This window comes from Cynocephalus volans, chromosome 11 (genome assembly GCF_027409185.1).
Source record: "Cynocephalus volans isolate mCynVol1 chromosome 11, mCynVol1.pri, whole genome shotgun sequence".
Lineage (NCBI taxonomy): Eukaryota > Metazoa > Chordata > Mammalia > Dermoptera > Cynocephalidae > Cynocephalus > Cynocephalus volans.
In genome coordinates, this window is record NC_084470.1 from 1753552 (window position 1) to 1781051 (window position 27500).

At 36.8% G+C, this 27500-nt stretch overlaps 1 protein-coding gene across 1 annotated transcript in view; it reads right to left on the reverse strand.

Moving 5' to 3' along the window:
* Window positions 1–27500, reverse strand: part of DPY19L1 (dpy-19 like C-mannosyltransferase 1) — a 124105-nt gene that overhangs the window by 43172 nt on the left and 53433 nt on the right. The window contains exons 8-10 of the mRNA XM_063114509.1: window positions 20641–20732; window positions 14203–14302; window positions 11394–11471 (exon numbers count right to left, since the gene is read on the reverse strand). Of these exons, the coding sequence (XP_062970579.1) occupies window positions 11394–11471; window positions 14203–14302; window positions 20641–20732 (270 nt within the window). The remainder of the gene's footprint in view (window positions 1–11393; window positions 11472–14202; window positions 14303–20640; window positions 20733–27500) is intronic.

A 27500-nucleotide genomic window follows, 5' to 3' on the forward strand; every position in this document is an offset into this window, starting at 1 on the left:
AAACATTAAACAACATGCTCCTAAACAATAAAGGGGTCAAAGAAGAAATCTAAAAGAAAATTAAAAAATTACTCGAGACATATGAAAATGAAAACACAGCAATACAGAACGTATGGGATACACCAAAAGCAGATCTAAGAGGGAAATTTATAGTAATAAATGTATGCATCAACAAAGACAGACTTCAAATGAACCACCTAACACCTCACTTCAGAGAACTAGAAAAACAAGAACAAACCAAACCCACTGTGTAGAAGGAGAGAAATAACAAAGATCATAGCAGAAATAAATAAATTAGAGATTTTAAAAACAATACAAAAAAAAAATCAATGAAAAAAGTTGGTTTTTCAAAAAGAAAAAAAATCAATAAACCTTTAGTTAGAATGATGAAGAAAAAAAGAGATGACTCAAATAATTGAAATAAGAAATGAAAAAAGAGACAATACAACTGACATCACTGAAATGTAAAGGATCGTAAGAGACTATTATAAACAACTATACACTAATAAACTGGAAAAACTAGAAGAAATGGATAAATTCCTGAACACATATGACTTAAAGGAACCTAAACAGACCAATACTGAGTAAGAAGACTGAAGCAGTTATAGTCTCCCAATAAGGAAAACCCCCAGACCAGATTGCTTCACTGCTAAATTCTACCAAACATTTAAAAAGGAACTAACACAAATTCTTCTCAAACGCTTCCAAAAAATTTAAGAGGAAGGAATACTTCCAAATTCATTTTATGAGGCCAGCATTATCCTCATACTAAAACCAGAAAACTACAGACCAATACCCCTATGAACATAGATACAAAAATCCTCAATAAAATTCTAGCAAACCAAATCCAACACACTAAAAAAAAATCATTCACGATGATCAAGTGGGGAGTGGTGGATTAATGGGTACAAAGCTATGCTATCCACCCTAAGTGAATTAATGTAGAGTACATACATGTATTGAGACAATACACTGTACCCCACAAATATGTACAAATAAATGTTTAAAATAAAAAAAAGAGGTGGCCATGAACATCCAGTCAATTGCATGGTCTCAGCCACCACAGCTGCCTGCAGAGCCCCAGCCACAGGCAGGGGGCCAGCCATGTGCCCAGCCCTAGATGCATACATAGGTGTTAGCACCTCACGGAACTAATGAGTCTATCCAGAACTACTGAATCTACCCAGAAAAACTGAGCCTACCAGAACTACTAGAATTACTAAGTCTACTCATAACCAAAACTAAAACCTCACCCAATGAGCAACATATAAAAAAGCTACAGGAGAGAGTCTCTCTCCTTAAAAGCTACCCCAGAGTAATAGAAGAAACAACTACTCCAGCAGATGACTATACATCAATGTAGATACTAGAAATACCAAAAAAAAAAAAACCCACCAAGAAAATATGATACCACCAAAAGAATACTATAATTGTCAAATATCAGACACTGAACAACAGAAAACCCTTGTCATGTCTGAAAAGGAACTCCAAGTAACAATCTTAAAGAAATTCAGTGAGATAAAAGATTCAAACAACACACAAAATTAGAAAACCAATCGAGGACATGAAGGAGGAAATTTACAAAGAAATAAATACCATAAAAAAGAATGTAACAGAACTCCTGGAACTCAAGGCACATATGACAAAATAAAAACTATAGTTGAAAGCACAGGAGCAGTCTAGAGCAAGCAGAAGGAAGAATTTCTGATGTTGAAGGCAGTATTTTCAAAATAGACAAAAAAAAGGAAAAGGAATCCAAGCAGACAAAAGAAGGAAAAAGAATCCAAAAATGAAAAAAATCTAAGAGAGCTAAAAGTCAACCTTAAGCATACAAACACTGAAATTAAAGGTGTCCCAGAAGAGGAAAAGAAAGGAAAAAGCATTAAAAACATATTCAATGAAATAATAGTGAAAAACATCCCAGGTATTAGTAGAGAAATGGACTTCCAGATCCAAGAGGCTCAAATATCCCCAAACAGATTCAATCCAAAATCTCCTCCCTGAGATATGGTGTAGTCAAACTGTCAAAAGTCAAAGAGAATCCTAAAAACACCAAAAGAAAAGCATCAAGTCACTACAAGGGAGACTCAGCAGACTAATAGCAGACTTCACAGCAGAAACTCTACAGGCCAGAAGAGAATGCTATGATAATTCAAAGTATTAACAGAAAAAAACTGCCAACCAAGAATACTATAGTCAGCAAGTCTATCCCTCAGAAATGAAGGTGAAAATGTGTATTTCCCAGACAAACAAGCTGCAGGAGTTCATCAACAAGCAACCTGCTCTACAAGATATCCTTAAGAAACTCCTGCACGTGGAGCCCCCAAAACAATAATCACCACTATGAATATATGAGAAAGAACAAATACTGCTCATAGAGCAGATATGCAAACAAGAAAGAGAAAGAAACTATAACATACCACCTCAAAAAACCAACAAATACCAAAGAAAAAAAACAAAAGGGAAAGAAAGGAAGAAAAAATATTCAAATCAAACATAGAAAAAGCAATTAAATGCCAGGAGTAAAACGTTGCCTTTCAATAACTACCCTAAATGTAAATGGATTAAATTCCCCACTCAAAAGACACAGACTGACTGATTGGATTAAAAAGGTAGACCCAACTAGAAGCTGTCTATAAGAGACTCACCTCACCTGTAAAGACACATGCAGACTAACAGTGAAGGGATGTATAAAGATATACCACAGAAAGGGAAACCAAAAGCAAGCAGTAATAGCTATTCTTATATCAGATAAAATAAAATTAAAACCAAAAGCCATAAAAAGAAATGAAGGAGGCCAGTATATAATGATAAAGGAGCCTATCCAGCAAGAACACATAACAATCAGCAATATATATGCACCCAACACCAGAGCACCCAGATATATAAAGCAAACACTATTAGACTTAAAGAAAGAGACAGTCCCCAATATGATAATAGTTGGGAACCTAAACATACCTCTTTCAACACTGGACAGATCATCCAGGCAACAAACAAACAGAGAAACACAGGATTTAAACTACATTTAGAACAATTGGACCTGGCAGATATCTACAGAACATGTCATCCACCAACTACAGAATGTACATTCTTCTCATCAGCACATGGGAACATTCTCCAGGACAGACCACATGTTAGGACACAAATCAAGTCTCAACAAATTTTTAAAAACTGAAACCATTTCAAGTACCTTTTCAGATCATAATGGGTTAAAAGCAGAAATCAAGAACAAGAGAAACTCTGGAAACTATACAAAATCATGGAAATTAAACACATACTCCTGAACAACCTATGGGTCAAAGAAGAAATTCAATAGAAAAATCAAAAAATTTCTTGAAATTAATGAAAATAAAAACACATCATACCAAAACCTGTGGGATACACCAAAAGCAGTACTAAGAGGGAAGTTTGCTGCAATAAAAGCTTAAATTAAAAAAAAGATTTCAAATAAACAACATAATGCTACATCTTAAAGAGTAGAAAATCTAGAACAGCCCAACCCCAAAATTAGTGGATAGAAAAAAAATAAAGATGAGAGCAGAACTAAATGACAGAGATCCCAAAAATGATACAAAAAATCAGCGAAACAAAAAGTTGGGTTTTTTGAGAAGATAAATAAAATAAACTAACCATTAGCTATGCTAACAAAAAAAGGAAGAGAGAAGACACAAATCGCAAAAATCAGAAATTAAACAGGAGACATTACAACCAATACCACAGAAATACAAAGAATCATTATAGAGCATTACAAAAAACTACACACCAACAAATTTGAAAACCTGGAGGAAATGGACACATCTCTGAACACATACAAACTGTTATGATAGAACCAAGCAGCCATAGAAAACCTGAAAAGACCAATAACAAGTAACAAATTTGAAGCACTAATCAGCAGTCTCCCAACAAAGAAAAGCCAAGGATCAGCTGCCTTTACTGCTGAATTCTACCAAACCTTTAAAGAGGAATTAATACCAATTCTCTTCAAACTATTCCAAAAAATTGAAAGAGAACATTCTCCAAAACTCATCCCATGATGCTAGTATCACCCGGATACCAAAACCTGACAAAGATACAACAAAAAAAAAGAAAACTACAGGCCAGTATCTTTGATGAACATGAACAAAACACTCTCATCTATCCTATTTAACACAGTATTGGAAGTACTAGTCAGAATAACCAGTTAAAAGAAAGAAATAAAGGACAGCAGATTGGAAAAGATATAGTCAAACTGTCCTTATTTGCAGATGACATGTTCCTATATACAGAAAAACCTAAAGGCTTTACCAAAAAACTCTTAGAGCTGATAAATGATTTCAGTAAAGTTGCAGGATACAAAATCAATATGCAAAAATCAGAAGCATTTTTACACTCCAACAATGAAGTATCAGAAAAAGAAATGAAGAAAGCAAGCTCATTTGCAATCGTCACAAAAAAACTGAAATACCTAGGAATTAATTTAACCAAGGAGGTGAAATATCTCTAAAACAAGAACTATAAATCACTGCTAAAGAAGTTAAAGAGGACACAAAGATGGAAAGACATTTCAAATTCATGGATTGAAAGAATTAACATTGTAAAAATGTCCATACTACCCAAGCAACCTAAAGATTCAATGCAATCATCATCAAAATACCAATGACATTCCTCACAGAAATAGAAAAAATGATCCTAACACTCATATGGAGCAATAAAAGACCCCAAATAGCCAAAGCAATCCTGAGCCAAAAAAAAAAAAAAAAAAAAAAAAAGCTGGACGCATTATACTACCTGACTTCAAATTATACTACAAAGCTATAGTAACCAAAACAGCACAGTACTGGCATAAAAACAGAACTCAGACCATGGAACAGAAAAGAGAACCCAGAAAACAACCCATATACTTACAGCCAACTAATCTTCAACAAAGGCAACAAAAACACACATTTGAGAATAGACTGCCTCTTCAGTAAATGGTGCTGGGAAAACTGGACATCCACATGTAGAAGAAGGAAACTAGACCTGTATCTCTCACCATATACCAAAATCAACACAAAATAATTAAAGATTTAAATATAAGATCTGAAAATATAAAACTCCTAAAAGAAAACATAGGGGTAACACTTTAGAATGTAGGACTGGGAAAAGACTTTGTGAATAAGACCTCAAAACCACAGGCAACAAAAGAAAAATAAACAAATGGGATTATATCAAACTAAAAAGTTTCTGCACAGCAAAAGAAACAACACAAAAAGAGAACTTATAGAATGAGAGAAAATATTTAGAAACTATGTATTCAACAAGGGATTAATACTCAGAATATACAAGGAACTCATACACCTTAATAGTAAAAAAGAAGTAACCCAATTAAAAAATGGGCAAAGGAACTGTACAGGCATTTCTGAAAGGAAAATATGCAAATGACCAACAGGCATATGATAAAATGCTCAACATCACTAAGCATTAGGGTACTGCAAATCAAAAACACAATGAGCTATCCCACCTCAGTTAGACTGGTTATTATCAAAAAGACAGAGAACAAAAAATGCTGGTAAGGATGTAAAGAAAACCACTGTACACTGTTGGTGGGAGTGTAAATTGGTGCAGACATTATGGAAAACAGTATGGAGCTTGGCCAAACAACTTTAGGTAGAACTATCATATGATCCAGCAACATCACTGCTGGGTATTTACCCAAAGGAATGGAAATCATCATGATGAAGGGATACCTGCACTTCCATGTTTACTGCAGCTTTATTTAAAATAGTCAACATATGGGCCCAACCTAAATGTCCATCATCAGATGACTGGATAAGGAAAATGTAGTATATGTACTCAATGGAATACTACCCTGCCATAAAAAAAGAATGAGATTCTGTAATTCACAGCAAGATGGGTGAACTTAGAGAAAATTATGTTAAGTTACATAAGCTAGGCACAGAAAGAGAAATAAATACTGCATGTTCTCACCCATAAGTGGGAACTTCAAAAGTAAACAAGTTTAAAAATCAAGCAAGAAAGATACAACAATCACAATAAAATGCTGAATTTCAAAAAGAGAGAACAGAACTGAGGCCACCAGAGATGGGAAAAGGGGAGGGTAGGGGGGTTAGCAAGAAATTGGTAAAGGGCCACAAGAAGTTATTACACTGTGTAATGTTGAATATATTAATTATCTTTATCTAAGCATCACATATTGCACACAGTTATTGATATTAAATGCTGTACCGCACAGATGTGCTTAATCAATTACATTTCAATAAAAATAGATTAGTTAAAAAAAGAGATTGTTGGAGTGAATCAGAAAACAAGACCTAACCTATGTTGTCTACAGAAAACTCACTTTAAATATAGATTAAAACTACAGGAATGGAGAAAGCTATACTATGCTAACAATAATTAAAAGAAAGGTGGAGTAGCTACATTAATGTCAGATATGGCAGACTTCAGAACAAGGAAAGTTATCGTGTATAAAAAGCAGCATTACATAATGACAAAGTGGTAAATACTACAAGAAGATATAACAATCCTTAACTTGTATGCATGTAACAATAGAGTGTCAAAATACATGAAACAAAGACTAGTGGAATTCCAAGAAGAAACAGAGTAATGCACTATTTATAACTGGAGACTTCAACACCCCTCTATCAGAAATGGAGAGATCCAGCAGGCAGAAAATCAGGAAGGGCACAGTTAAACTCAACACCACCATTAATCAACTGGGATAAAATAATAAGAAATATATATTCTTCACTCCAAAACAGCAGATTACACATTCTTCTCAAATTCACACCGGAAATTCACCAAAATAGACCATATTCTGGGCCATAAAACACACCTTAACAAATTAAAAAAACCGAAATCAAACAATGTCCACAATGGAATTAAACCAGAAAGACAGCTGTAAGATTCCAAAACATTTAGAGTTTAAATATCATACTTTTCCATAACACATGAGTCAAAGAAGAAATCTCAAAAGAAATTTTAAAATATCTTAAACGCAATGGAAATGAAAATAGAACATCAAAATTCTTAAGGTGCAGAGCTTAGAAGGAATTTATACTATTGAACACATATTTTAGAAAAGAAGAAAAATCTAAAATCAATAACATAAGTTTTCATCTTATAGAACTAGAAAAAGAAGAGCAAACTAAATCCAAACTAAGTAGAAGAAAAGAAATCATAAAAATTATAGCAAAACTCAATGAAGTTGAAAACAGGAAATCAACAGACAAAATCAACAAAACAAAAAGCTCGTTCTTTGAAAACTAACAATAAGAAAATAAACAACTGAATGAAAAAATGGACAAAAGACCTTAACAGATACCTCACCAAAGAAGATATATAGATGGCAAATAGGTGTATGAAAAGATATACAACCAAATTAAAACAAAAATGAGATCTTACTATACATCTATCAGAATGGCAAAAATCAAATACTGACACCAGCACGTGCTGATGAGAGGAGAGCAGCAGGAGCTCTCATTCACTGCTGATGCAAATGCAAAATGGTACAGCCACTTTGGAAGACAGTTTGGCAATTTCCTAACAACTAAGCACACTCTTACCATATTATCCAACAATCACTTTCCTTGTTATTTACCCAAATGAACTGAAAACTTATGTCCACACAAAACTCTGCAGATGTGTACAGGATCTTTATCCATAATTGCCAAAACTTGGAATTAACCAAGATGTCCTTCAGTAGATGAATGGATAAACAGTGGTACATCCACATAATCAAATGTTATTCAGCACTATAAACAAATGAGCTATCACACCATGCAAAGACTTTGGGAAACTTTTTACTAGGTGAAAGAAGCCAATCTGAAAATGCTACATACTGTATGATCCAAATATTTGACATTCTGCAAAAGGCAAAACTATGGAAACAGTAAAAAGACCCAGTGGTTACCAGGGGTAGAGGGGAGGAAGGGATGAACAAGCAGAGTACAGAGGATTTTTAGCGCTATGATACTATATCATATTACAATCGTGGCTACATGTCATTACACATTTGTCAAAACCCAGTACCAAGAGTGAACCCTAATGTAAATGACAAACTTTGGGTGAGTATGATGTGTCAATACAGGTTTATCACTTGTAACAAATGCAAAACTCTGGTGCAAGATATCGATCGTGGGGATGTTGTGCATGAGTGGGACATGAGGTATATGGGAACCCTGCTTAACGTACTTTCTGATGATAAAAAAAAGTACATAATTACTCTTATGTACTTTCTGCTTAATTTTGCTGTAAACCTAAAATTGTTCTAAAAAATAAAGTTTTCAAATTAAAAAACAAAGAAACAAAAACCACAATGAGGTATCAACTCATACACTTGAGGATGGCTACAAAAAAATCAAAACAAAACAGAAAACAAGTGTTGCCAATGATGTGGTAAAATTGGAATCTGTGTATTTTTGGTGGGAATATAAAATTGTGTAAAAAAAATACGTCAATTCCTCAAAAAAATAAAATCAGATCTACCATATGTTCAATCCAGGCATTCCACAACTGGGCACATACCCAAAAAAGTTGAAAGGAAGGTCTCAAGGAGATACTTGCATACCCATGTTCACAGCAGCCTTATTTGCTGCTGCTAAAACACGGAAGTAACCAATGTGTCTATGGACAGACAAATGGATAAGCAAAATGTGATGTGTATATATGTACAATAGAATATTATTCAGTCTTAAAAAGGAAGAAAATTCTGACATATGCCAACATTGAAGAAACTTGAGGACATTATGCTAAGTAAAATAAGCCAGTCACAAAAAGACAAATACTATATGATTTCACTTACATAATATACTTAATAAGGTAGTCAAAATCATAGATAAAGACAGAAACTGGGAACATGGGAGAATAAGGAGTTATTTTTAATGGGTAAAGAGTTTCAGTTTTGCAGGATGAAAAGAGTTCTGTAGATACATGGTGGTGATGGTTGCAAAACAACATGAATGTCCTTAACACCATTGAACTGTACACCTAAAAATGCTTAAGATGGCAAATTTTGTTACATGTATTTTACTACAATAAAAAAATTAAAAATCCTTTCTGGAGACAATTCTATTTTTTTGTAATGTAACTATAACAATTTAGGAATTTGTAAAGCGGTAATGGAATAAAATAGAGAATAGTTAGTAAGTCACATCATAAAGCATAAGTCACTTACCCAAAACAGTTTCTACAACAAAATGAACCTGTGTAATTTCAATACTTTTATAGCTATAACTTTGAGTCAAAGCCCTCAGCCATGGTTGCCTATGTGACTATGTAGCTGGCCAACTCTGAATGCTTAACGTTTATTCTAATTTGTACTTCAAAGTAAAAAGTTATATTAAACAGTTTGGAAAAAAATAAGCCAAATATAAAAAAAAGATAATTACTGTATATCCCATTCATGAAGAGATGTAAAAATCTTATCAAAATAATACCAAACAGAATCGAGCAATATATAAAAAATTAGGCTAAACAAGGCTTTTTAATGCTAGAAAATCAATTAATGTTAATTCACCACAGTAACAGATTAAAGAAGGGAAAATCCACAGGATCATCTAAAAAGATGCAGAAAAGCATTTCATGAAACTTAACATTTATTAATTTCTTTTAAAAAGTGCTCAAAGCATGCTGAGGACATGTTGAAAGGATAGAGAAGCCAGCTTGAACAAGTGGACAAATCTGGAACAATTTGAGCATCAATATAAACAATGACAATAATGGATTATATTGCACTGAATAAAATAGATGCCATTTTCCCTGGGACAACAGAAAAATTGGTAAAAGATTTGAATAGAAATAGCGCAAAAACAGAAACACAAAGGGTCCATAAATATACCAAAAGATGCTCAGCTCTAATCAGAATCAGAAAAAATATAAATTACGGTCACAAGATACCAACATATTACACCAACAGATTAATAAATAATAAAAGAATGTAAACTAACATAGGCTATTACATACTGCTGCTTGAAGTAGTCCAATCATTTTTTAAAAACAATAGGTATTTATGATGTCGAACACAACATAATTTACTACCCAGCAAAAGTCTACGACTAGGTAAACACCCTAGAGACACTCCTAATATACACGCCCTAGGAGATATGTGTAAGAATGTACGGCAACATTCATAAATGAAAAAAGAGGTGGGGAGGTAAGAGGAAAGAACTTAAATGTCCTTCAACAACAACAAAATGGATAAATTGTGCTTTATTTATGCAATGGAAAATATAAAAACATGAAAATATCTGAACTCCTGTAACAAATCCCAGAAATCCAGGTGGAAACACAAGTCTCATAAAGGAATGCCTTTTGTACAAACCTCAAAAACAATGTTGATATTTAATAATAAAAATATATATTATTTAGGAATATAGATATGGTGAAGTTATAAAGAAAAGCTAGTTAACTACAATTTAAAAAGTCAGGGTAGTGGTTACCTCTAGAAGAAGTGAGGGGATGTGTTCAGGGCACACAGGACGACAAAGTAATGACAAGGTCCTACTTGTCATTCAGAGGGGGTAGGCTCGTGGTTGTTTACTTTATAACTGTGTTCATAACTTTATAAATGTCCTTTTACATGTACTAATTATTAGAGAAGAAAGAGTAATAATGGTATATTATAACAACATAAAAATTATGAGAAAAAGAAAACACAAGATTATAAATACTAATGACAGAGAGAAGACAAATGCTTTTAGAGGATAAACATTCATCAACATCAACCAGCCAGCCTCGGGGCCTCTGCTGTCCTTGTTCCACCACCTAGAATATTCTTCTCTGTGACACCTCCTTGGCAGCTCCAGCTCCTCCTTCCAATCTCTGCTCCACTCTCCCCTTCTCAGTAACACCTGGCCACCTCGTTTGATAACCTGGTCTCCAACCCTGTGACGATGGCACCCCTCATCTCCCTTACCCTGACTTTCTCTTCTTTTTTCTATAAACCTTATCACCTTCTTTCATCTATACAATTTACCCATTTACTGTGTTCATCATTCATCCCATCTTCCCTCCTCCTCCTGCTTTACTAGAATGTACACAAATGCTGGAATCTCTGTAGTTCAAGTCACAGGCGTGTCCCACACGCCTGCACAGTTGGTGATCAGCGAGTGAACACTCCATTTCATTCTAGCAGACCGCTCCTGGATAACATGCCATTCAATGTTTCTCTCCATTTCTTTTACTGATAATGTATAATAAGTTAGGCACAACCCCAATCAGATAATACGACCCAAATTAAAATTTTCTGGGTGTCCTATTTAAAACACGGTCTATTGATAATATCACAGTGTTTGAATGACATTTGTTTTAGTTATGGAAGCATGTTACAACTAGTTTCAACAACGAACAATCAAATATTAATCAGGAGTTTAGTTTAAGGTCAAACTAAATGGAAAACAATAAAAAACAATTACCATGTGTATGTAAATGATCTTCCGTAATTTACATATATCAATGTACCCCACAACATATACTGCAAATAATGATGCAATCTGAAATTTAAAAAGAAATTAAGTTAAAAATAAAAATCACATATAAAATAAACAGCTATAAGAATGAAGAAAAGATTATTTTTATTGTTATTTCTAACTGATTTATATTTATACTGAAGGTAGATTCTTTAGTTTTCCTTTCATCTGCCAATTTGCCATATTGAACACGGTCAATATGTTAATGTAGCAAATCTTGGTTGATTCTTCTCTCTCATACATAGTTCTCTCAATTAACCATGTGAACTGTCTATTTTGTGGATTATCCAAAACAATACTAACTTTATTATCAGGTTGACTCTGTCAACAAGTACAATTTAAAAATACTATATCCAATCAAAAAAAATATTAAAATGTTATTATAACATGACAGCTAATCCATAATTGAGGAAGGCACATTAAACTCAAAGATAATTATGCAATACATCTGTGTGTAAAAATACATTAATTTCTGCCTGTTAGTCACTCTTTACAAGTATCTTGGTTAGTATTTTTCCTCATTAATACAAATAGTGTATTCAACCATTAGTGATGATCAAATCTATCAAATTTCAAATTAGAAGAAGTACTTTCACTACAAAAGTATTTTTAAGTTTCTCTTCCATTGTGAAGAAAATTGTATGTTATTTATCAAGAATTCTGAGTACTGGAATTATTTAGATGAATCAGCTGATTAAATGATGACACCGCATCTTTTACAAAGAGGTATTACATCAGACAATGTCTCTCCACCCTTCTTCATGGAGAAAGCAATTCAGAATAAATTCTATGCCTCTCCTACTGCATAAATATAGCACACAAAAACTGAAACATGGCAGAATACTTAAACACTTAACAAGTTACATTCATGGAGATTTCTATCTCCAAGCAATCGACAACAAATTTTCCCATGAGTAAGAAAAACAACAGGTTTCCCTTTACCCAGCGTTACCCATGGGAATCCCGCATTGCTCCAGGGTGACTGATGGGACATAATAACTGTGGGGCACGTACGCTGTCACCCAGCGTGAGCCCCACAGTTACCACATCTCCTCTCCTCACCCCCCAGTCCCCTCCTTCCAAAATCAACAGAAAGCAGGCGGCCATCTCCCTAACTGGAAGCAAGAGGAAAGCTCCCTTTCACCCCAGGGGCTAAGCAGCACACAGCACACTCACAGGGTAGAATCTTAAAGAGAGAATCTCAAGGTTAATTTAAACCGGAAACTGATTTAAATGGAGTCTAAAAGATAAGAGCAAAGGAAGAAGTAAATACAAATGAAGCCTGTTTTTTAAAAAAACAATGATAAAATCAGCTAACCTTACTGTCCTATCAGTATGTACCAGGTACTGTGTTAAGAGGCTTATATACATTATCTCATCTGATTCTAACCATAACCCAATAAGGTAGGTTCTTTTATTTTCTCTATTTCAGAAATGAGAAAACTGAAATAAGAAAAGTTAAGTAATTTGTCCAAGTCAAGAAGCTAGTGAACACAGGTAGGACTCAAACTCAGGTCTGACTTCATTCCACTACAAGACTTTCCAAAGAACAGTAAAAAGCAACTGCTTTATATGAATATAGCCAGCATAATTTTAAAAATAGCAGGTGGGGAAAAACATAAATATACAGTTTACTCCCACTCTCAACAAGGTACCTTGCTTTATATATTTCTATTTCAAGGGAAACAGGAAGATACAGAAAGATAATGGATAAATTACAGATTGGTAGGGGGAATTATATCAACACATGAAACGGTTAGCTATTGATCCTGCTACCCTCTGTGTGTAGAGGTAGAGATAACCCCTAACCTTTTTGGGTAAACAATACCAGGTACTTAGGACCTTCCGCTACCAGGTGCTTGAGACTTTCCGTTACCAGAAGATAAGGACTTTCCATTGCTAGGGGGAAGGGACTTTCCAAAGAGCCCAAAGTTCACCCAGTTCCAGGAAGGGCCTAACCGCAAAAGGGGTGGGCTATTGGTCAATTCCCCAGTTCCTCATCTGTGTACCACCCCACTGAAGGCCACCAACGAAATTAAAAGTCACCTCAGATGACCAATACGCTGTGTACAACTCATCCTGTTGCCAAAGCCTGCCTACCAAACTGAATAAAAAGTGCTTGTGTTAAGAGCTCGGGGCCACTTCTGTCCTGAAGATGGAGCGACCCCAGCATGCTGGAATAAAAAAACTTCTTGCTTGATTGCAACAATCTCTGTCTCCTGGTCTTTGCGAGATGAGCCTTCCCAACAAGTAAGATTCGCACTTTGGGGCCAGTCTTACATGTGTACGAGGGGCCACTAAAAAGTTCAGGGAAGGATTCATATAACCTTTTAATTCAAATTTTCCATGAATTTTTTGAAGTATACTGGTATTTATCATACATGTAAGAATGTACAGCACTATTCACAAAAGAAACAATTTACTTAAGAGAAACACTACAGTTTACTTAAGAGAAATACTTAAAAGTTATATAGCACTGGCCTTCTAAGTACACGAACAAATACTGAATAACAAAGATAACCATTCTTACCAATTTGAGTTCAGTAAGTGCATTCTACTAGTAAGTAATTAATTAACACTCATTAATAAATAAATCTAACATTTTTCTCTACCCTGAGCTTTCTTTAAAAGCATTAACTGGAAAACATTTTAGGACTTTAGAATCATATAACATCTCAGTTATAATTTTAAGCAAATGAGTTCACATAATCAAACATATTAACCTTAAATCAGCTTAAAAATATAATTACCTTACCTGAGTAAGAAGGACAAACTGAGCAAACTGCCACGGAAGCATGAAAAATACATTGGAAATGCAGAGTGCAATCAAGCTTCCTCTATAAAGTTTTGTTGCCCTTGAAAAGATAAAATAAATACCGGTAAGTTTAACCACAAAACAGTCTGGCATGGCTTCAAGTGTTGCAAATTAGAATCTCTAAACATGATCTGATTATAACAGAAACTGGACATAAAATGAGCCAACGAGTTAGACATTAGACCTTCCGAAATTCACTTATAACAATTTTCTCCAAAAAGTAAATACCCACTGTTACTGAAAACAACACAAAATCTGTCAAAGAGAAAAAAGATGAGGGTCAGTATATCCATTGAATTTCTCTTCAAATTATATTTTGGTGAATTCATAGCCAAACATTTTAAAATTTTGATTCCATAGATTCATTAGTTGGAGAGACAGAAGATGTCTATAAAAAACGATAGAAGGCAGCATATTTTGAAGCGTGAAGCATTACATACACACATGCTGCAAGAATTCAGCACATGGGCTGAGTGGCTGAGGGAGACTGTGATGATGTGGGAGAGAAATTGGGTCTTGCACAGGCAGAATGGAGAAAAGTGAAGAGAAGACAAAGGCCACTCTGGAGCCACCTTTAGAGGCTTCACTTTGGTAATGACTTGTAATTTAGGGCATTTTTAGGAGGGTGAGGTGATTTTTATCTTTTCTTCCAAATGTGAGCCAATGCAAAGCCCCCAAAGATGCCCAATGACTCTGCAGAAGCAGAGTGTGTAGAAGTAGAGTGTGCATGTCAACACACTGAAATGACAAGGTATGCAGCCTGGACAGAGGGAAGAAATCCTCCTTAGGATAAACCTAGCTGGGGCACTGAGCACCAGCATGAAATGCCTTTCTTCACTTCCACTAGCAACCCTTCTCCAAAGAACATCCCTCTCTGCTATTCTAATTGAACCCAAGCATTTTAAAATGCCAGGTATCCCACTAATGAGCTATGAAATCAACTTACTAGATAAAACCCAGCACTTTTAAATAGAGAGAAGTAGGGTGAAACAGAATACATATACTGCATCCTACTTAATAAGGGAACTCTGAAACTTTTGTGTCAGTTGTATGCTTGTGTGCACATGAATATGTGTATACTGGGCCACAATGTAAAATGTATAGATCATAGTCAAAAAGCTTGAAAGCCACTGTCTAAAATAAAGCATTTTTGGGGAGATCTGGTCAAGATGGTGGAATACACGGTCCCCAGTGTCACTCTCTCCCAAAAATCAACCAATTTACAACTATAAAAATGTGACATCAGCCAAGCTGGGGACACTGGAGCTCAGGGGAAGAGGAGGAGAGACTTACAGCATGCATGAAGGTAGAAGACACAATGAGAGAAAGAAAAAACTGCTCTGACCATTTCGTGCCACAGCCACTTTAAGGCTGGAGCTGCTGAGTGCATGGAGCAGGAGCTGGCTAAAGCTGCAGCTGTGCCCTTCAGATGGAGTTGCTTAGAGGTGGCAGGGGAGAAGAGGGCCTTGGTGGCCTCCAGGACAGCAAGACCACTAATAGGGTTCCCGTGGACCCACATAGGAGCAAGGAGCCAGAACAGCTGAAAAAATGGAGCCACTCAGAGGCCAGTGAGTCACTGCAAGAGACTGGTGCACAGCCCATCCCACGGCAAGTGTTTGCAGCACAGGCCGTGGGAGAGATGGGCCCACTGGGGGAACACTGGGGCACAGCAAGGACAGCTGATCTGCCCCCCAATCAGCACAGGACCACTCAGAGGAGACTGGTCAGGAATATAGAATTGCATGGGGTGCAGTTTGATGAAAAGACTCAGGCCCAGATCAGAGTTACTACACAACCCAGGTGCACCGAGTCTCTGGAGAGCTGGAATTACCTATAAAGTCAACAATTATAACCTGTGCTGTACAAAAACCCTTCCCTAGGGAAGCAGCAGCAAAGCAGCAATTTAGCTCAACAACAGAGCTCGAGTTCTGGTCCCAACAGGAAGTTCCCCCACTTTAGAAGTAAGCAAAGGACAAAAAAATTAGTTCCAGCTCAGACACACCGCCAGCACCTCGGGGGCCCCCCCTGGGACAGAAGGCATGGAGAAGGGGACTGAAACCCCCTCCCCTCAACGAGGCACACCATGCCAGCACCTCAGGGCTCGAGGCATGGATCCGGGAACTGGACTCCCCTTCGACAATCAAGCACACCATGCCAGTGCCTTGGGGCCCACCCGGCAACCTGAGGCTTGGACCAGGGACCAGACTCTCCTCCCACAACACGGCACACCAAGCCAGTGTCTCAGGGCCTGCCTGGACACCTGAGGGATGGATCCAGGGAACAGACCCCCCACACACAAAGAGACACACCACCAGCACCAAGGAGCATGCCAAAAACATCACCTCCATGTGGGTGGTCCACCACAGACACCACAGTAAGCATGGATGCCACAAAAGTGGCTAGCTACCACAACCACCATGCAGATGGTCCACCAGCCACTGGAGTGCATTGACACAAGGAGAGTCACCAGCAGAGATAAAGAAAAGAAGAGGATGTCTCTCTCCACGAAGCCCATTCCAGAGTGACAGAAGAAGCATCTGCTGTATGATAATATTGGGGGACCTGTTCACACCTCTCAGCATTGGACAGGTCATCTAGGCAAGAAATCAACAGAGTAACCATTATTCTTTCAGAAGGAGAGAAGAAATCTACGGTAACTAGAGGGGGTAGGGTGAAGGGGATGTGATGAGATTGAACAAAGGGCATAAAGAATAATTATGATTTGTAACAATATATATGCTAGTAATATTGATTTAATCAACATATCTCAATGTTGGACCCCAAATATATGTATAATCAATTTTGATTCAATAAATATTTTAAAAAATAATAATAAGTAAGTAAATAAATTGATTTTTACACTTTGGGGAATAAAAATAAATAAATAAATAAATAAAATAAAGCATTTCTCTGCTGCTTTTGAACACTAAACATGATTTAAATTGTATGAGTAACAAGTGTCATTAAAGATTTCTGAGCAGAATTTAATACTATTATGGCAGTTTGGAATATAATGCACAGTTGGGAGACAGGAACAGACAGAAACAAGGAAATTTTAACTGGTGACAGTATGACCAATATAGCATTGACCCAAAATAACGGAAATGGGAACATAAGTATTGCCGAAAACAACCAAGAAAATGTAAGACTGTGCTAGTATCACGTGATTTATATAAAACTGAATTTCTAAAAATACTTAAAATTCAAAACAGGACACAATTTGTGAAAATAAAATATACTACTAACTTTATTTATAAATGATTCCTAATATCAAGGAATGCTTTCTCTTTTAGTTTTATAACAGTATCTTCTGCACTGCAGCCTACATCAACACTGCTCAGCTTCTCCTCAGCTCATTCAAGCCATTCACCCAACACCTCCTTCCAATATTACTAGAGGTCAACTACAGGTAGAAACCAAGAACTAAAGGAAATGGTTACTCTTCCAAAGGAGACAGATGTCAGTGTCGAGCTCTTTTACCTGCCCATAATCCTGCCGACTGGGCCAATTGTCGAGCTAGGGCTGGGTCTGGTGCTCACAGACCCCTCAAGCCCATTCCCAGACTAGGACACAAGCCCTTCACATGCCAGGCTGGGTCACCAGACCCCTTACACACAGGTCTATGAGCTAGGTAACCAGCAAACAGGTCCTTGGAAGCCGCAGGTTCAAGAGCATGGCCACACAGGGTGAATGCCCAAGGCAGATGCCAGCCAAGGTCGCGGCGCCACTCAGGTGCACAAACTCCACCCACACACTATTTGCTTACAAAGAATGCGCTGCACCACCCCCAACCGCACCTAAGGTTGCAGGGGAGGCTGATTAAATTATTCCATTTTCCCAACAGTCAGTAATAAAGGTGAAATATCAGAAGATGTAAATATAACCAGTAGAGACGAGGTGGTTATCCTTCAGAAGAAAGGCAGGAAGTCTGCCACAACTCCAGGCAAGAGTTTCCCCAGCTAAAAGGTCCACAACTTCCAAGAAAGCAGCTATCACTTTATGCAAGATGAAAGCAACCACCACACTTCCAAGCAGCCAGCCACACTGGCCACAGCAGTAGCTACACCAGGCAAGAAGGGAGCTGTGCCAACCAAGGAACAGAAAGAGGAAAGCTGCCCAAATAGAAGTGAGGAGGTGCCAATAGAGGTGGTGAGGGAAGATCAAGATGATGAGAAATCTGAATTAGCAGTGGCAGAAGCAGCAGCTGCTCTAGCGTCAGGTGGCTAGGACTATAAGAAGGAAGATGTCAATTAGGATAAAAAAAAAAAAAAAAAAAAAAAAACGAAGACTCAAGAAAGGAAACTCCCCTAAAACTTTTCAGCAAAAAACAAAAGTAAAGACAGGAATGAGGATGTGGATGAGGCTGAAAATGCCAGCGATTAGGAGACTAAAGAAAATGTAAAGAAAGAGCTTGCCGCAGAAGTATTTGGAGAACAAAACCGAGGAGAAGCCAATAGGAAGCAGCCTCTGAAGGCAGGAAACAGCAACTGGAGCTGCCCCATTGTGGTTGGCAGAATAATGACCTCTGAAGGTGCCTGTGTCCCATTCCCTGGAACTTGTAATATGTCATGTTACATGACAAAGGGGAACTGGGGCTGCAGATAGAATCTAAATTACCAATCACCTGACCTTAAAATAGGGAGACTATCCTGAATTATCCAGGTGGGCCCATGGAATCACAAGAGTCCTTAGAAGTGGAAGAGAGGCGGAAGAGAAGGTTGGACTGAATTGATGGACAAAGGACTCAGTCCACCATTGCTGACTTTGAAGATGGAATGGGCCAAGAGCCAAGAAATGCAGGTGAGCTCTAGAAGGCAGAAATAGCAAGAAAACTGATTCTCCCCCAGAGTCTCCAGGAGGAGTACAGCCCTGCCCACACCTTCATTTTAGGACTTCTGACCTACAGAGCTGTAGGATAATAAATCGAAGTTTGTGATCATTTGTGATCACAGCAATAGGAAACTAACACAACCATCCACAGTATGGGTGGATTAAAGTAAGCAGTGCTTAGCAACTGGAGTAGCACCACCCACAGCTACTCAGGTCAGAGCAGATTAGTAAGCAAGGAGGAGAGAAATCAAAGGTTTGCCTTCACTGGATTTAAGACAGGAGCAGAAATAGAAGAAAAGCAGACATTAGAGACTGATGGGCAGTCTACTGTCTGGACTGCACTGGAGAAAAAAGCCAAAATCAAGAGTGTATAGTGGAAAAACAGCATCTGCAGTGGTGAATCAAATACTCTCTTAAAGTGCAACACTTCTTCTGGAATGTCTGAAATGCAAACCTCTCTCGAGGTGCGTCCAGAACCAACAGGGCAGAGCTAAAGGTTATTAATTCACAGAGGCTCACCTTATTCACAGGTGCTAAAGAAGCTCTAAATACTAAAATAAGATAGGAATTCAAGGGAGAGCAATGAAGCTGGAGTTGCACAGAGTTTGGAAAGCTAACACAGAAGCCACCGCCCATCTCATGTTCTGTGAAAGGTCTGTGTAAGGACACTACATGGGAGACTGAAAGACTCTACACCTGCTGTGAGGAACACAGAGGAAACTGGATTATCCAAAGCATTTGCCATAATAGATTTCAACAAGGTTCTCCCAAATTTGGCAGATCACTTAAGAAAGTCGGTGTCATCTTCAGATTTTTATCACGCTTTGTTCTGTTTTTTTCATAGGCCCTTTTTTGTTTGTTTTGTCCTGTGGAGCAAGGCAGCAACTGTCAAACTCAGTATTTGTCAACAGAAAGGGGAGAAAATTATGCTCAGCTCTACTCTCTTTGGTGCTTGAAACTCTGTTAGGTCTCTAGCTGAAGGCGGGGTGAACATGGGAAAGCCTAATCCAATCCTGAATTTCCAGCAGGAATTCTCCTTGCATATCTTTGGTCTACTGAGGTGGTTTCTTCCCACCTCTACTACCTAACTCGCAGGGATGCTAAACAAATGCAGGAAGAAGAATTACATGTGCTAATGTACCTAGTTACAATCACTCTGTAAAATGGTCTGTGCTCTCAAGAACTATATTTAACAGGGTACTCTCTAGCACGACCAGCCTTCCCCTTCTTTCTGCCTGTTTTTGGGAAGCTGTAGTCATAGCTGAGGACGACTTGGGAAAGTAGAGATGGCAAAAGAAGGGAAAACAGATTTGCTGCTTCTCAAGCAGTCACTGTGCACCACTAGAAAGAAGAAAGAGGACTATAAGGCAGATGGAAAAAATGTTTTTGGTAATTCATATTTTTAAGTTATACTCTTAAATGAGTTATATTTAACCTAACAACTGGATCATCACTTAATTATTTGATTATTACAGAAGCTTAAGAAATTCTACTTTATTTGATGCAAGCAAGCAAACAAATGAAAACCTAAAGATAAGTCAAAGTTACCTGAGAATATGAGTCACAAGCAACATCTGAAGTACAAGGAATGGGTATGAGAAGCTTTCACGGAGCGGTGGCGTCCACATCACACGGGTGCACTGAAGAAAAACAATCGTTGTTAAATTTGCTAAGTACGACATACCAAGTGGAAGCTGTGATTTAAAAATACAAAGAGAAAAACTTTACACACATAATTGAAATGGCAGGTTGTAAAACAAGCCACTGGACTTTCCACAAACAGCAAAACTGGTGAGAAATGTTACTGAGACAGAGACACGCATGGCTTAAGATCACGTGAAATATTAACATCATGAACTGTCAACAAGAAAGTACCGAAAAGTTGCAACTATACCTTAAAAGGAAAGGGGGAAAAGTACCAGCAAGAAAATGTTTACCAACATTAAAATTGTTTCATTAGAATTATTTAAATTATTAGCAGTTTATCTTCTTTCCCATTAAATTCAGTAAAAATGTCCATACCCAATACTGCAAAACTCTTTATAATCACCAATTTTAGCACTTTTATTCATAATGCTACTACAAAGGAACATTCTATTTTTGCTTTTACTTCTTTTTACCCACTTACCCTGGGTTGCAAAGTATGAGTGGAAGGGAAAATCAAATTAAATAACTGAAGTCTGAAAACAGTCAAGTATTGACCTTTCTAAAAAGCTCACTTTGGACATAATTAAACAATGTACTATCCCAGTTTTAGTATCATTTTTCTGCATATATATTAAATATATTAATAAGTCCATCTTTCCATTTTAAAGAAAACTGCGCCTGCGCTGGCTTAAATGTCAGCAATTTGATATTACTACCACTAAGTTAGTCACAGGAGAAGAAATCACTTTGTCTTTCAAATCAAGGGGGCTATTTTAAAGACTATGTAGAATTACAAAGACCATGTCGGAAATAAGTCTTTCCTTTATTTTAGCTCTACCTCAGACTATTGGATATTTTTACTGCCACTATAGAAAGTTTAAGCCAACTTATTCCTGTTTTCTACCAAAGCTCACCATCGTCTATGAAATTAACATAGACATATGTTTGTGAATGAACTACACATAAGAGAATTCTGAAAAGACTGAAAAAGTCTTTTAATAATAATGCATATTTGTTGTTACTAAAATACCATTTTAAAAAACTGTTCATTAGATTTAGAGACTTCAGAATGATTTATAGTAAGATATATAAGCAAAATGTATAAAACTATCAGTCTCTGTGCAAAAACTAATAAGTATTCAAACTATGTAATGCACAATTTGAGAATTTTCTTTGTACAGACTGTTCACTCATGTTTTTGTTACCCAAATTCAACTATGTTGTCCTCTTTTAGTAATTTATTTCATTGAGTAGCTGAAATCACTCAGTTCTCTAAAATTCAACTGCATTCTCTGAAAGTAGGGATAAGAACACTCAATTCCAGGACTGGAATGAAGAGCAAGGTCTCCTTCCTCCAAAATGCTAAGAGTGAATGAATTCAAACGTACATCAAAGTGCTTCCTATTTTTTTCTCCAACAACACACTGTGCTTTATTTGATCTGGTACAAACGTAATTGCTATTTCAGATGACCTCATGTAATTTGAAAACAACAAACAAATTTGTTTTAATCATGCCTTAAGTTCCAATAAATAAACAGTTTTACTTTAATTTTAAGTGTAAAATAAAAATCTACTAGTTGTCCATACAGTTTGACAGTTTAAAATACCCATTCTTTTTAAAGGCATTATCTTGAAATATAAGAGCTAAAGAAAGAACATGTGAACTATTTCAAAAGGGGCTATATGAATGTATGCGGCATTTGAAGTACAAGAAATCCATTTATTGCAAAAATGAATTCAACAAAAATATTACACTGTATAAACCGCATCATCCAGTATATAATTTTTAGCACACATTTCATAGCACCAATAACACCGCAACATAATACTGCCTAGATGTTGATGACAACAGGCTTTTAATTTATTTTCTGCCTCCAAAGGCAGGCAAAGAGAGAAAAAAATGGGGGCGGAGGGAGAAAGTATCAAAACCTGTGGGACAACATTAAAAAAAAAGTTAAGCGCACATGGAGTTAGAATCCCCAAAGGAGATGAGAGACAAAATGGGGAAGGCAAAATATCTAAAGAGAAGACACTGGCTAAAAATTTTCCAAAACTGATTAAAAATTAAAATCAATCCATAGAACAAAGGTGTTCAGTGAACCTCGAGCAGGATACACACAACGAACACATCTAGGTTCACCACCATCAAAGTAATAAAAATCAAATATAAAAAGAAAATCTTCAAACCACCAGAGAAGAGACACATTACATTCAGGAGAATCATAAAAGAGTTGTGACTGACTTCTTACCAAACAATGGAAGCCAGAGGAGGACAGAATGATGTCTTTGAAGTGCTGAGCGATAATGCTATCGATCTAGAATTCTTAAGGAGCAAAAACATTCTTCAAAAAGTGAAGGCAAAGTAAGGTCATTTCTAGAAACATAAAAGCTAAGACAATTTGTTGGCAGGAGTTCTTCACCACAATGCTAAACATTGTTCTTAAAACTAAAGAGACAGTATGGAGACTTCTCAAACAACTACAGATAGAATTGCCATATGATCCAGCAGTCCCACTACAGGGTATGTAATCCAAAGGAATGGAAATCATCATGTGGAAGGGACGCCTGCACTCCCATGTTCATCGCAGCTCTATTTACAACAGCCAAGAGTTCAAACCAACCTAAATGTCCATCAAAGGTCAACTGGATAAGGAAAATGTGGTATATGTACACAATGGAATACTGCTCTGCCATAAAAAAGAATGAAATTTTGCTTTTCGCAGCAACTTGGAAGAGTTTGGAGAAAATTATGTTAAATGAAACAAGCCAGAAACAGAAAGAGGAATACTGCATGTCCTCACTCATAAGCAGGAGGAAGGAAGGAAGGAGAAGAGAAAGAGAGAGACAGAGAAAAAAAAGAAATCCACAAAGAAATAGAAGAGAGACAGAGAAAGAGAAAGAGAAAGAGAGGAAGGAAGGAAAGAAGGAAGGAAGGAAGGAAGGAAGGAAGGAAGGAAGGAAGGAAGGAAGGGAGGGAGGGAGGGAGGGAGGGAGGGAGGGAGGGAGGGAGGGAGGGAGGGAGGGAGGACCATATCACCACAATAATGTGTTGAACTTCCAGAAGAACAGAACAGAACTACAATTACTTGAGATAGGAAAGGGTAGGGGATGAGGGGCTTAGGGAGAAACTGGGTACTGGACATAACATGTAATGACAAACATGCTAATAATCTTCATCTGATCATCACATATTGCACACAAATACTAACAGTCAACTTTGAACCCCACAAATACATATAATCAAGTTTGCTTCAATACCAAAAAATAAAATTAAATAAATAAACCAACTAAAGTGAAATTATGCCAGATGGAAACCAGATCTTCAGGAAGAAATGAAGAACGCTACTGAAACCCAAACTGAAAGGTCCAGTTGTTAAGGATGACAAGGAGTCATCAGGCAGAGGTTAGGAGATGAGGGGTCAGGGGCACACACAAGGCACAGCAGGTGCAAACACCTCGAGGAAGGGAAAAAAATGGTGCTTTCTAGCAACCGGAGGAAGGAGAGCCAAAGCAAAATTTTTTAAAAAAACAAAAACTAAACAATGACAAAAAAACAACCAGCTTAAGAGTGGTGTGAAAAATGTCTAGCAGGGGCCAGGTCATGAAGGATGTTGCAGGCTAGTTTTCTACTATATTGTCAACTAGTTTTCAAACGTACATCAGCAGATTCTTTCCCGACTAAGATTAGCACACTCTCTTTTTTTTTGGACTTTTTGAGTCATTCCCAGTTTAATATAAGTTCACAAATCCACAGACACACCAATGAAGAGCCTGAATAAATAACACATCTTGCACTTACACTGTTTTCCAATTTAACATAAAAATAATTTAAACCATGTCACTCTATTGCTCATAGCTCTCCAGTGGCTTTCTATCTGTTCCAAATAACCCTTACAGTGACCTACAAGGACTACAGAATCTGTTCCCTGTCTATCCCACCTCCCATTATTAACTGTCCTACCTTATCTCCTATAATTTCCTGCTCCTACAATGGCCTCCAAATACCCAAATAAACCAGTTACCCTCCCACATCAGGCAGAAAATTGTCCTGTCTTCACATGACTGTCCACAGTGACAGGGGTCTTTGTTTTACTCACTGACATAGCCCAACCACCAAAAACTGTGGGCATGTAGAAGGCACTCAGTATATGTTGTTTTAATTGAGCTGAATAAGCAGAAGACACAGCATAAATGTCCTGGCCAAAACCTTACCATCACTGGAAAGAAAGGAAGAAACAAGGATGAAAGAAGAGAGGAGGGCGAAGGACGGGGTGAGGGAGACAGACGGAAGGAGAAAGGGGAGGAGGAGTTGCAGCAGCGCACAAATTGGGAAGAAAAGATCTCTGCTCCTTTCATTTGTAAAAGATAGATTATGGTGTTGTCATCTTTGAAATCCTACTTCTCCATCTAGGAGTTATATGTGTCGAGACAAGTTTGTAAAGATTAGTAGTTTATTAGGAACCTTAGAATCATCTCCCTGTGAAAAGCTCCACAACATTGGTCTGAAAAATGATTTCTTAGATAGGACTCCAAAAGCAAAGGCAATGAAAGCACAACTAGACAAACAAGATTGCACCAATTAAAAAGCTTCTGCATAGCAAAGGAAACAGATTGCAGAGATGAACCATGGCTTGGGAGAAAATATTTGCAAATCACACATCTGATAAGGAGATAATATCCAAAATATGTAAGGAACTCAACTCAATTGCAAAAAAAAAAAAAAAAACACCAAATAACCCAATTTAGAAATGGGCAAAGTATTTGAACAGACATTTCTTAAAAGAAGAGATATGAATATATGAAAACATGTTCAACATCTCTAATCATCAGGGAAATGCTAACCGTGTTAAGAACACTGTTAAAACTTTAAACAAATTAAAGTCAGCAGAGTTTATCTGAGCAAAATACAATTCATGAATTGGGCAGCACTCAGAACCAGGAGATGTTCACAGAGCTCCACCAAGCAACGTGGCCAGGCAGTATTAAAAGGCAGAAAAAGTAAGGAACGTACAGAAACAGATTGACTGGTTATAGCTGGGCATATGCCTTATATAGACAAGGCCTGATCAGCTAGCAGCCTGATTGGCTGAAGCTTGGTGGCTGTGATTGGTTGAGATTCAGTGACTTGCTACAAGTTACGTTGCAGTTTGTTTATATACTAAGCTAGCTTGTATTTCACTATGTACCAAGGCAGCATTAGGCCAAATTTAAATTAATTTAATGCCACAATGAGATATCACCTTATACCTGTCACAATGGCTATTATCAAAAAGATGAATGATAACAAGTGTTGGTGAGGATGTAGAGAAAAGGGAAGCCCTGTCTACTGTTAGAGGGAATGTAAATTAGCACAGCCATTACGGAAAACAGTATAGAGGCTCCTCAAAAACTAAAAACAGAATTACCATGTGATCCAACAATCCCAATTCTGGGTATATATTCAAAAGAACTGAAATCAATATGTTAGAGAGATATCTGCAATCCCATGTTCATTTCATCATTATTCACAATTGCAAAGATATGGAAGCAACCTAAGTGTCTATCAACAGATAAATGGATAAAGAAAATGTGGTCTATATATACACAATGGACTACTACACAGCCTTAAGAAAGAGGGAAATTCTGCCATTCGTGACATGAATGGAACAGTGAAATAAGCCAGGGATAGGAAGACAAATTCTGTGCAATCTAAAATAAGTCAGTCTTATAGAAACAGAGAGTAGAAAGGTGGTTACCAGAGAAGAGGGGACGGAAGGAGAAAGGGGATATGTTGATCGAAGCGTACAAAGTTTCAGCTGGACTGGAGAAATAAGCTATATGATCTATTGCACTGCACTGCATGGTGACCAAAACAGTTAGTAATAATGTATCGTATATTTCAAATATGCTAAAAGAATAGATTTGTAACATTCTCACCACCATAAGAAAAGGGTAAGTTGGTGAGGTGATAAATATGTCGATCAGCTTAACTGAATTATTCTACGATGTCTACATAGATCAAAACATCACATTATACCCTATACATAATTAGGTGTTTTATATAAAGGGCATAAGTATGTCAATAAGTAATTAGAAACATGTACATTTATATTTTAATCTCATTTCAGTTCAAAAGTATGTAAGAAACTAACATGGGTCATAAACATGTTGTGGGTGATAAAAAGGTTAATTAGATATGACCAAGGCAATCCTTTAATTTACTTTGAATTAATTATTTTTAAAGTAATTTTTTTTTTAATTAAGGGATTTCCTCTTCATATGTGCATATCTTTATATATGTGAACATGTTTTACGTAAAACATCATCAATCACGCTTGGTAATAATGTTATTTTAAATATTACCATGAAAAAGCATAACCTTATTTCATAAAAAAAGAATTGCTAACGGTCAAAAATTGAAGGAAAATACTGTATTTGGTTTTTTGTGCACGTGCTCCTCTAAATGCTCTTCCATCAGCGTGCTGAAAATCCTGCAGCATCAACCCATGCTGTGCGCATCTTATCTCACAACAAGGAAACTATTTAAAGTCAGTGCAAAATCATGAGCTTTTTTCTTAGCAACAATTCTCGATTACAACAGAATGAATATTTAATAAAGAAGCTTCATAAATGAAAACATCTCCACGATTTTTACAATGTAAAGTATAACCACAATATTATTGATCATTATTATGAGCAACTAATAGCCCCTTTATTAAGTTTTCACACGTTTCAGATTTGAAGGTTTTAAATTTGTGTTTTAAATAATTTGATTAATACA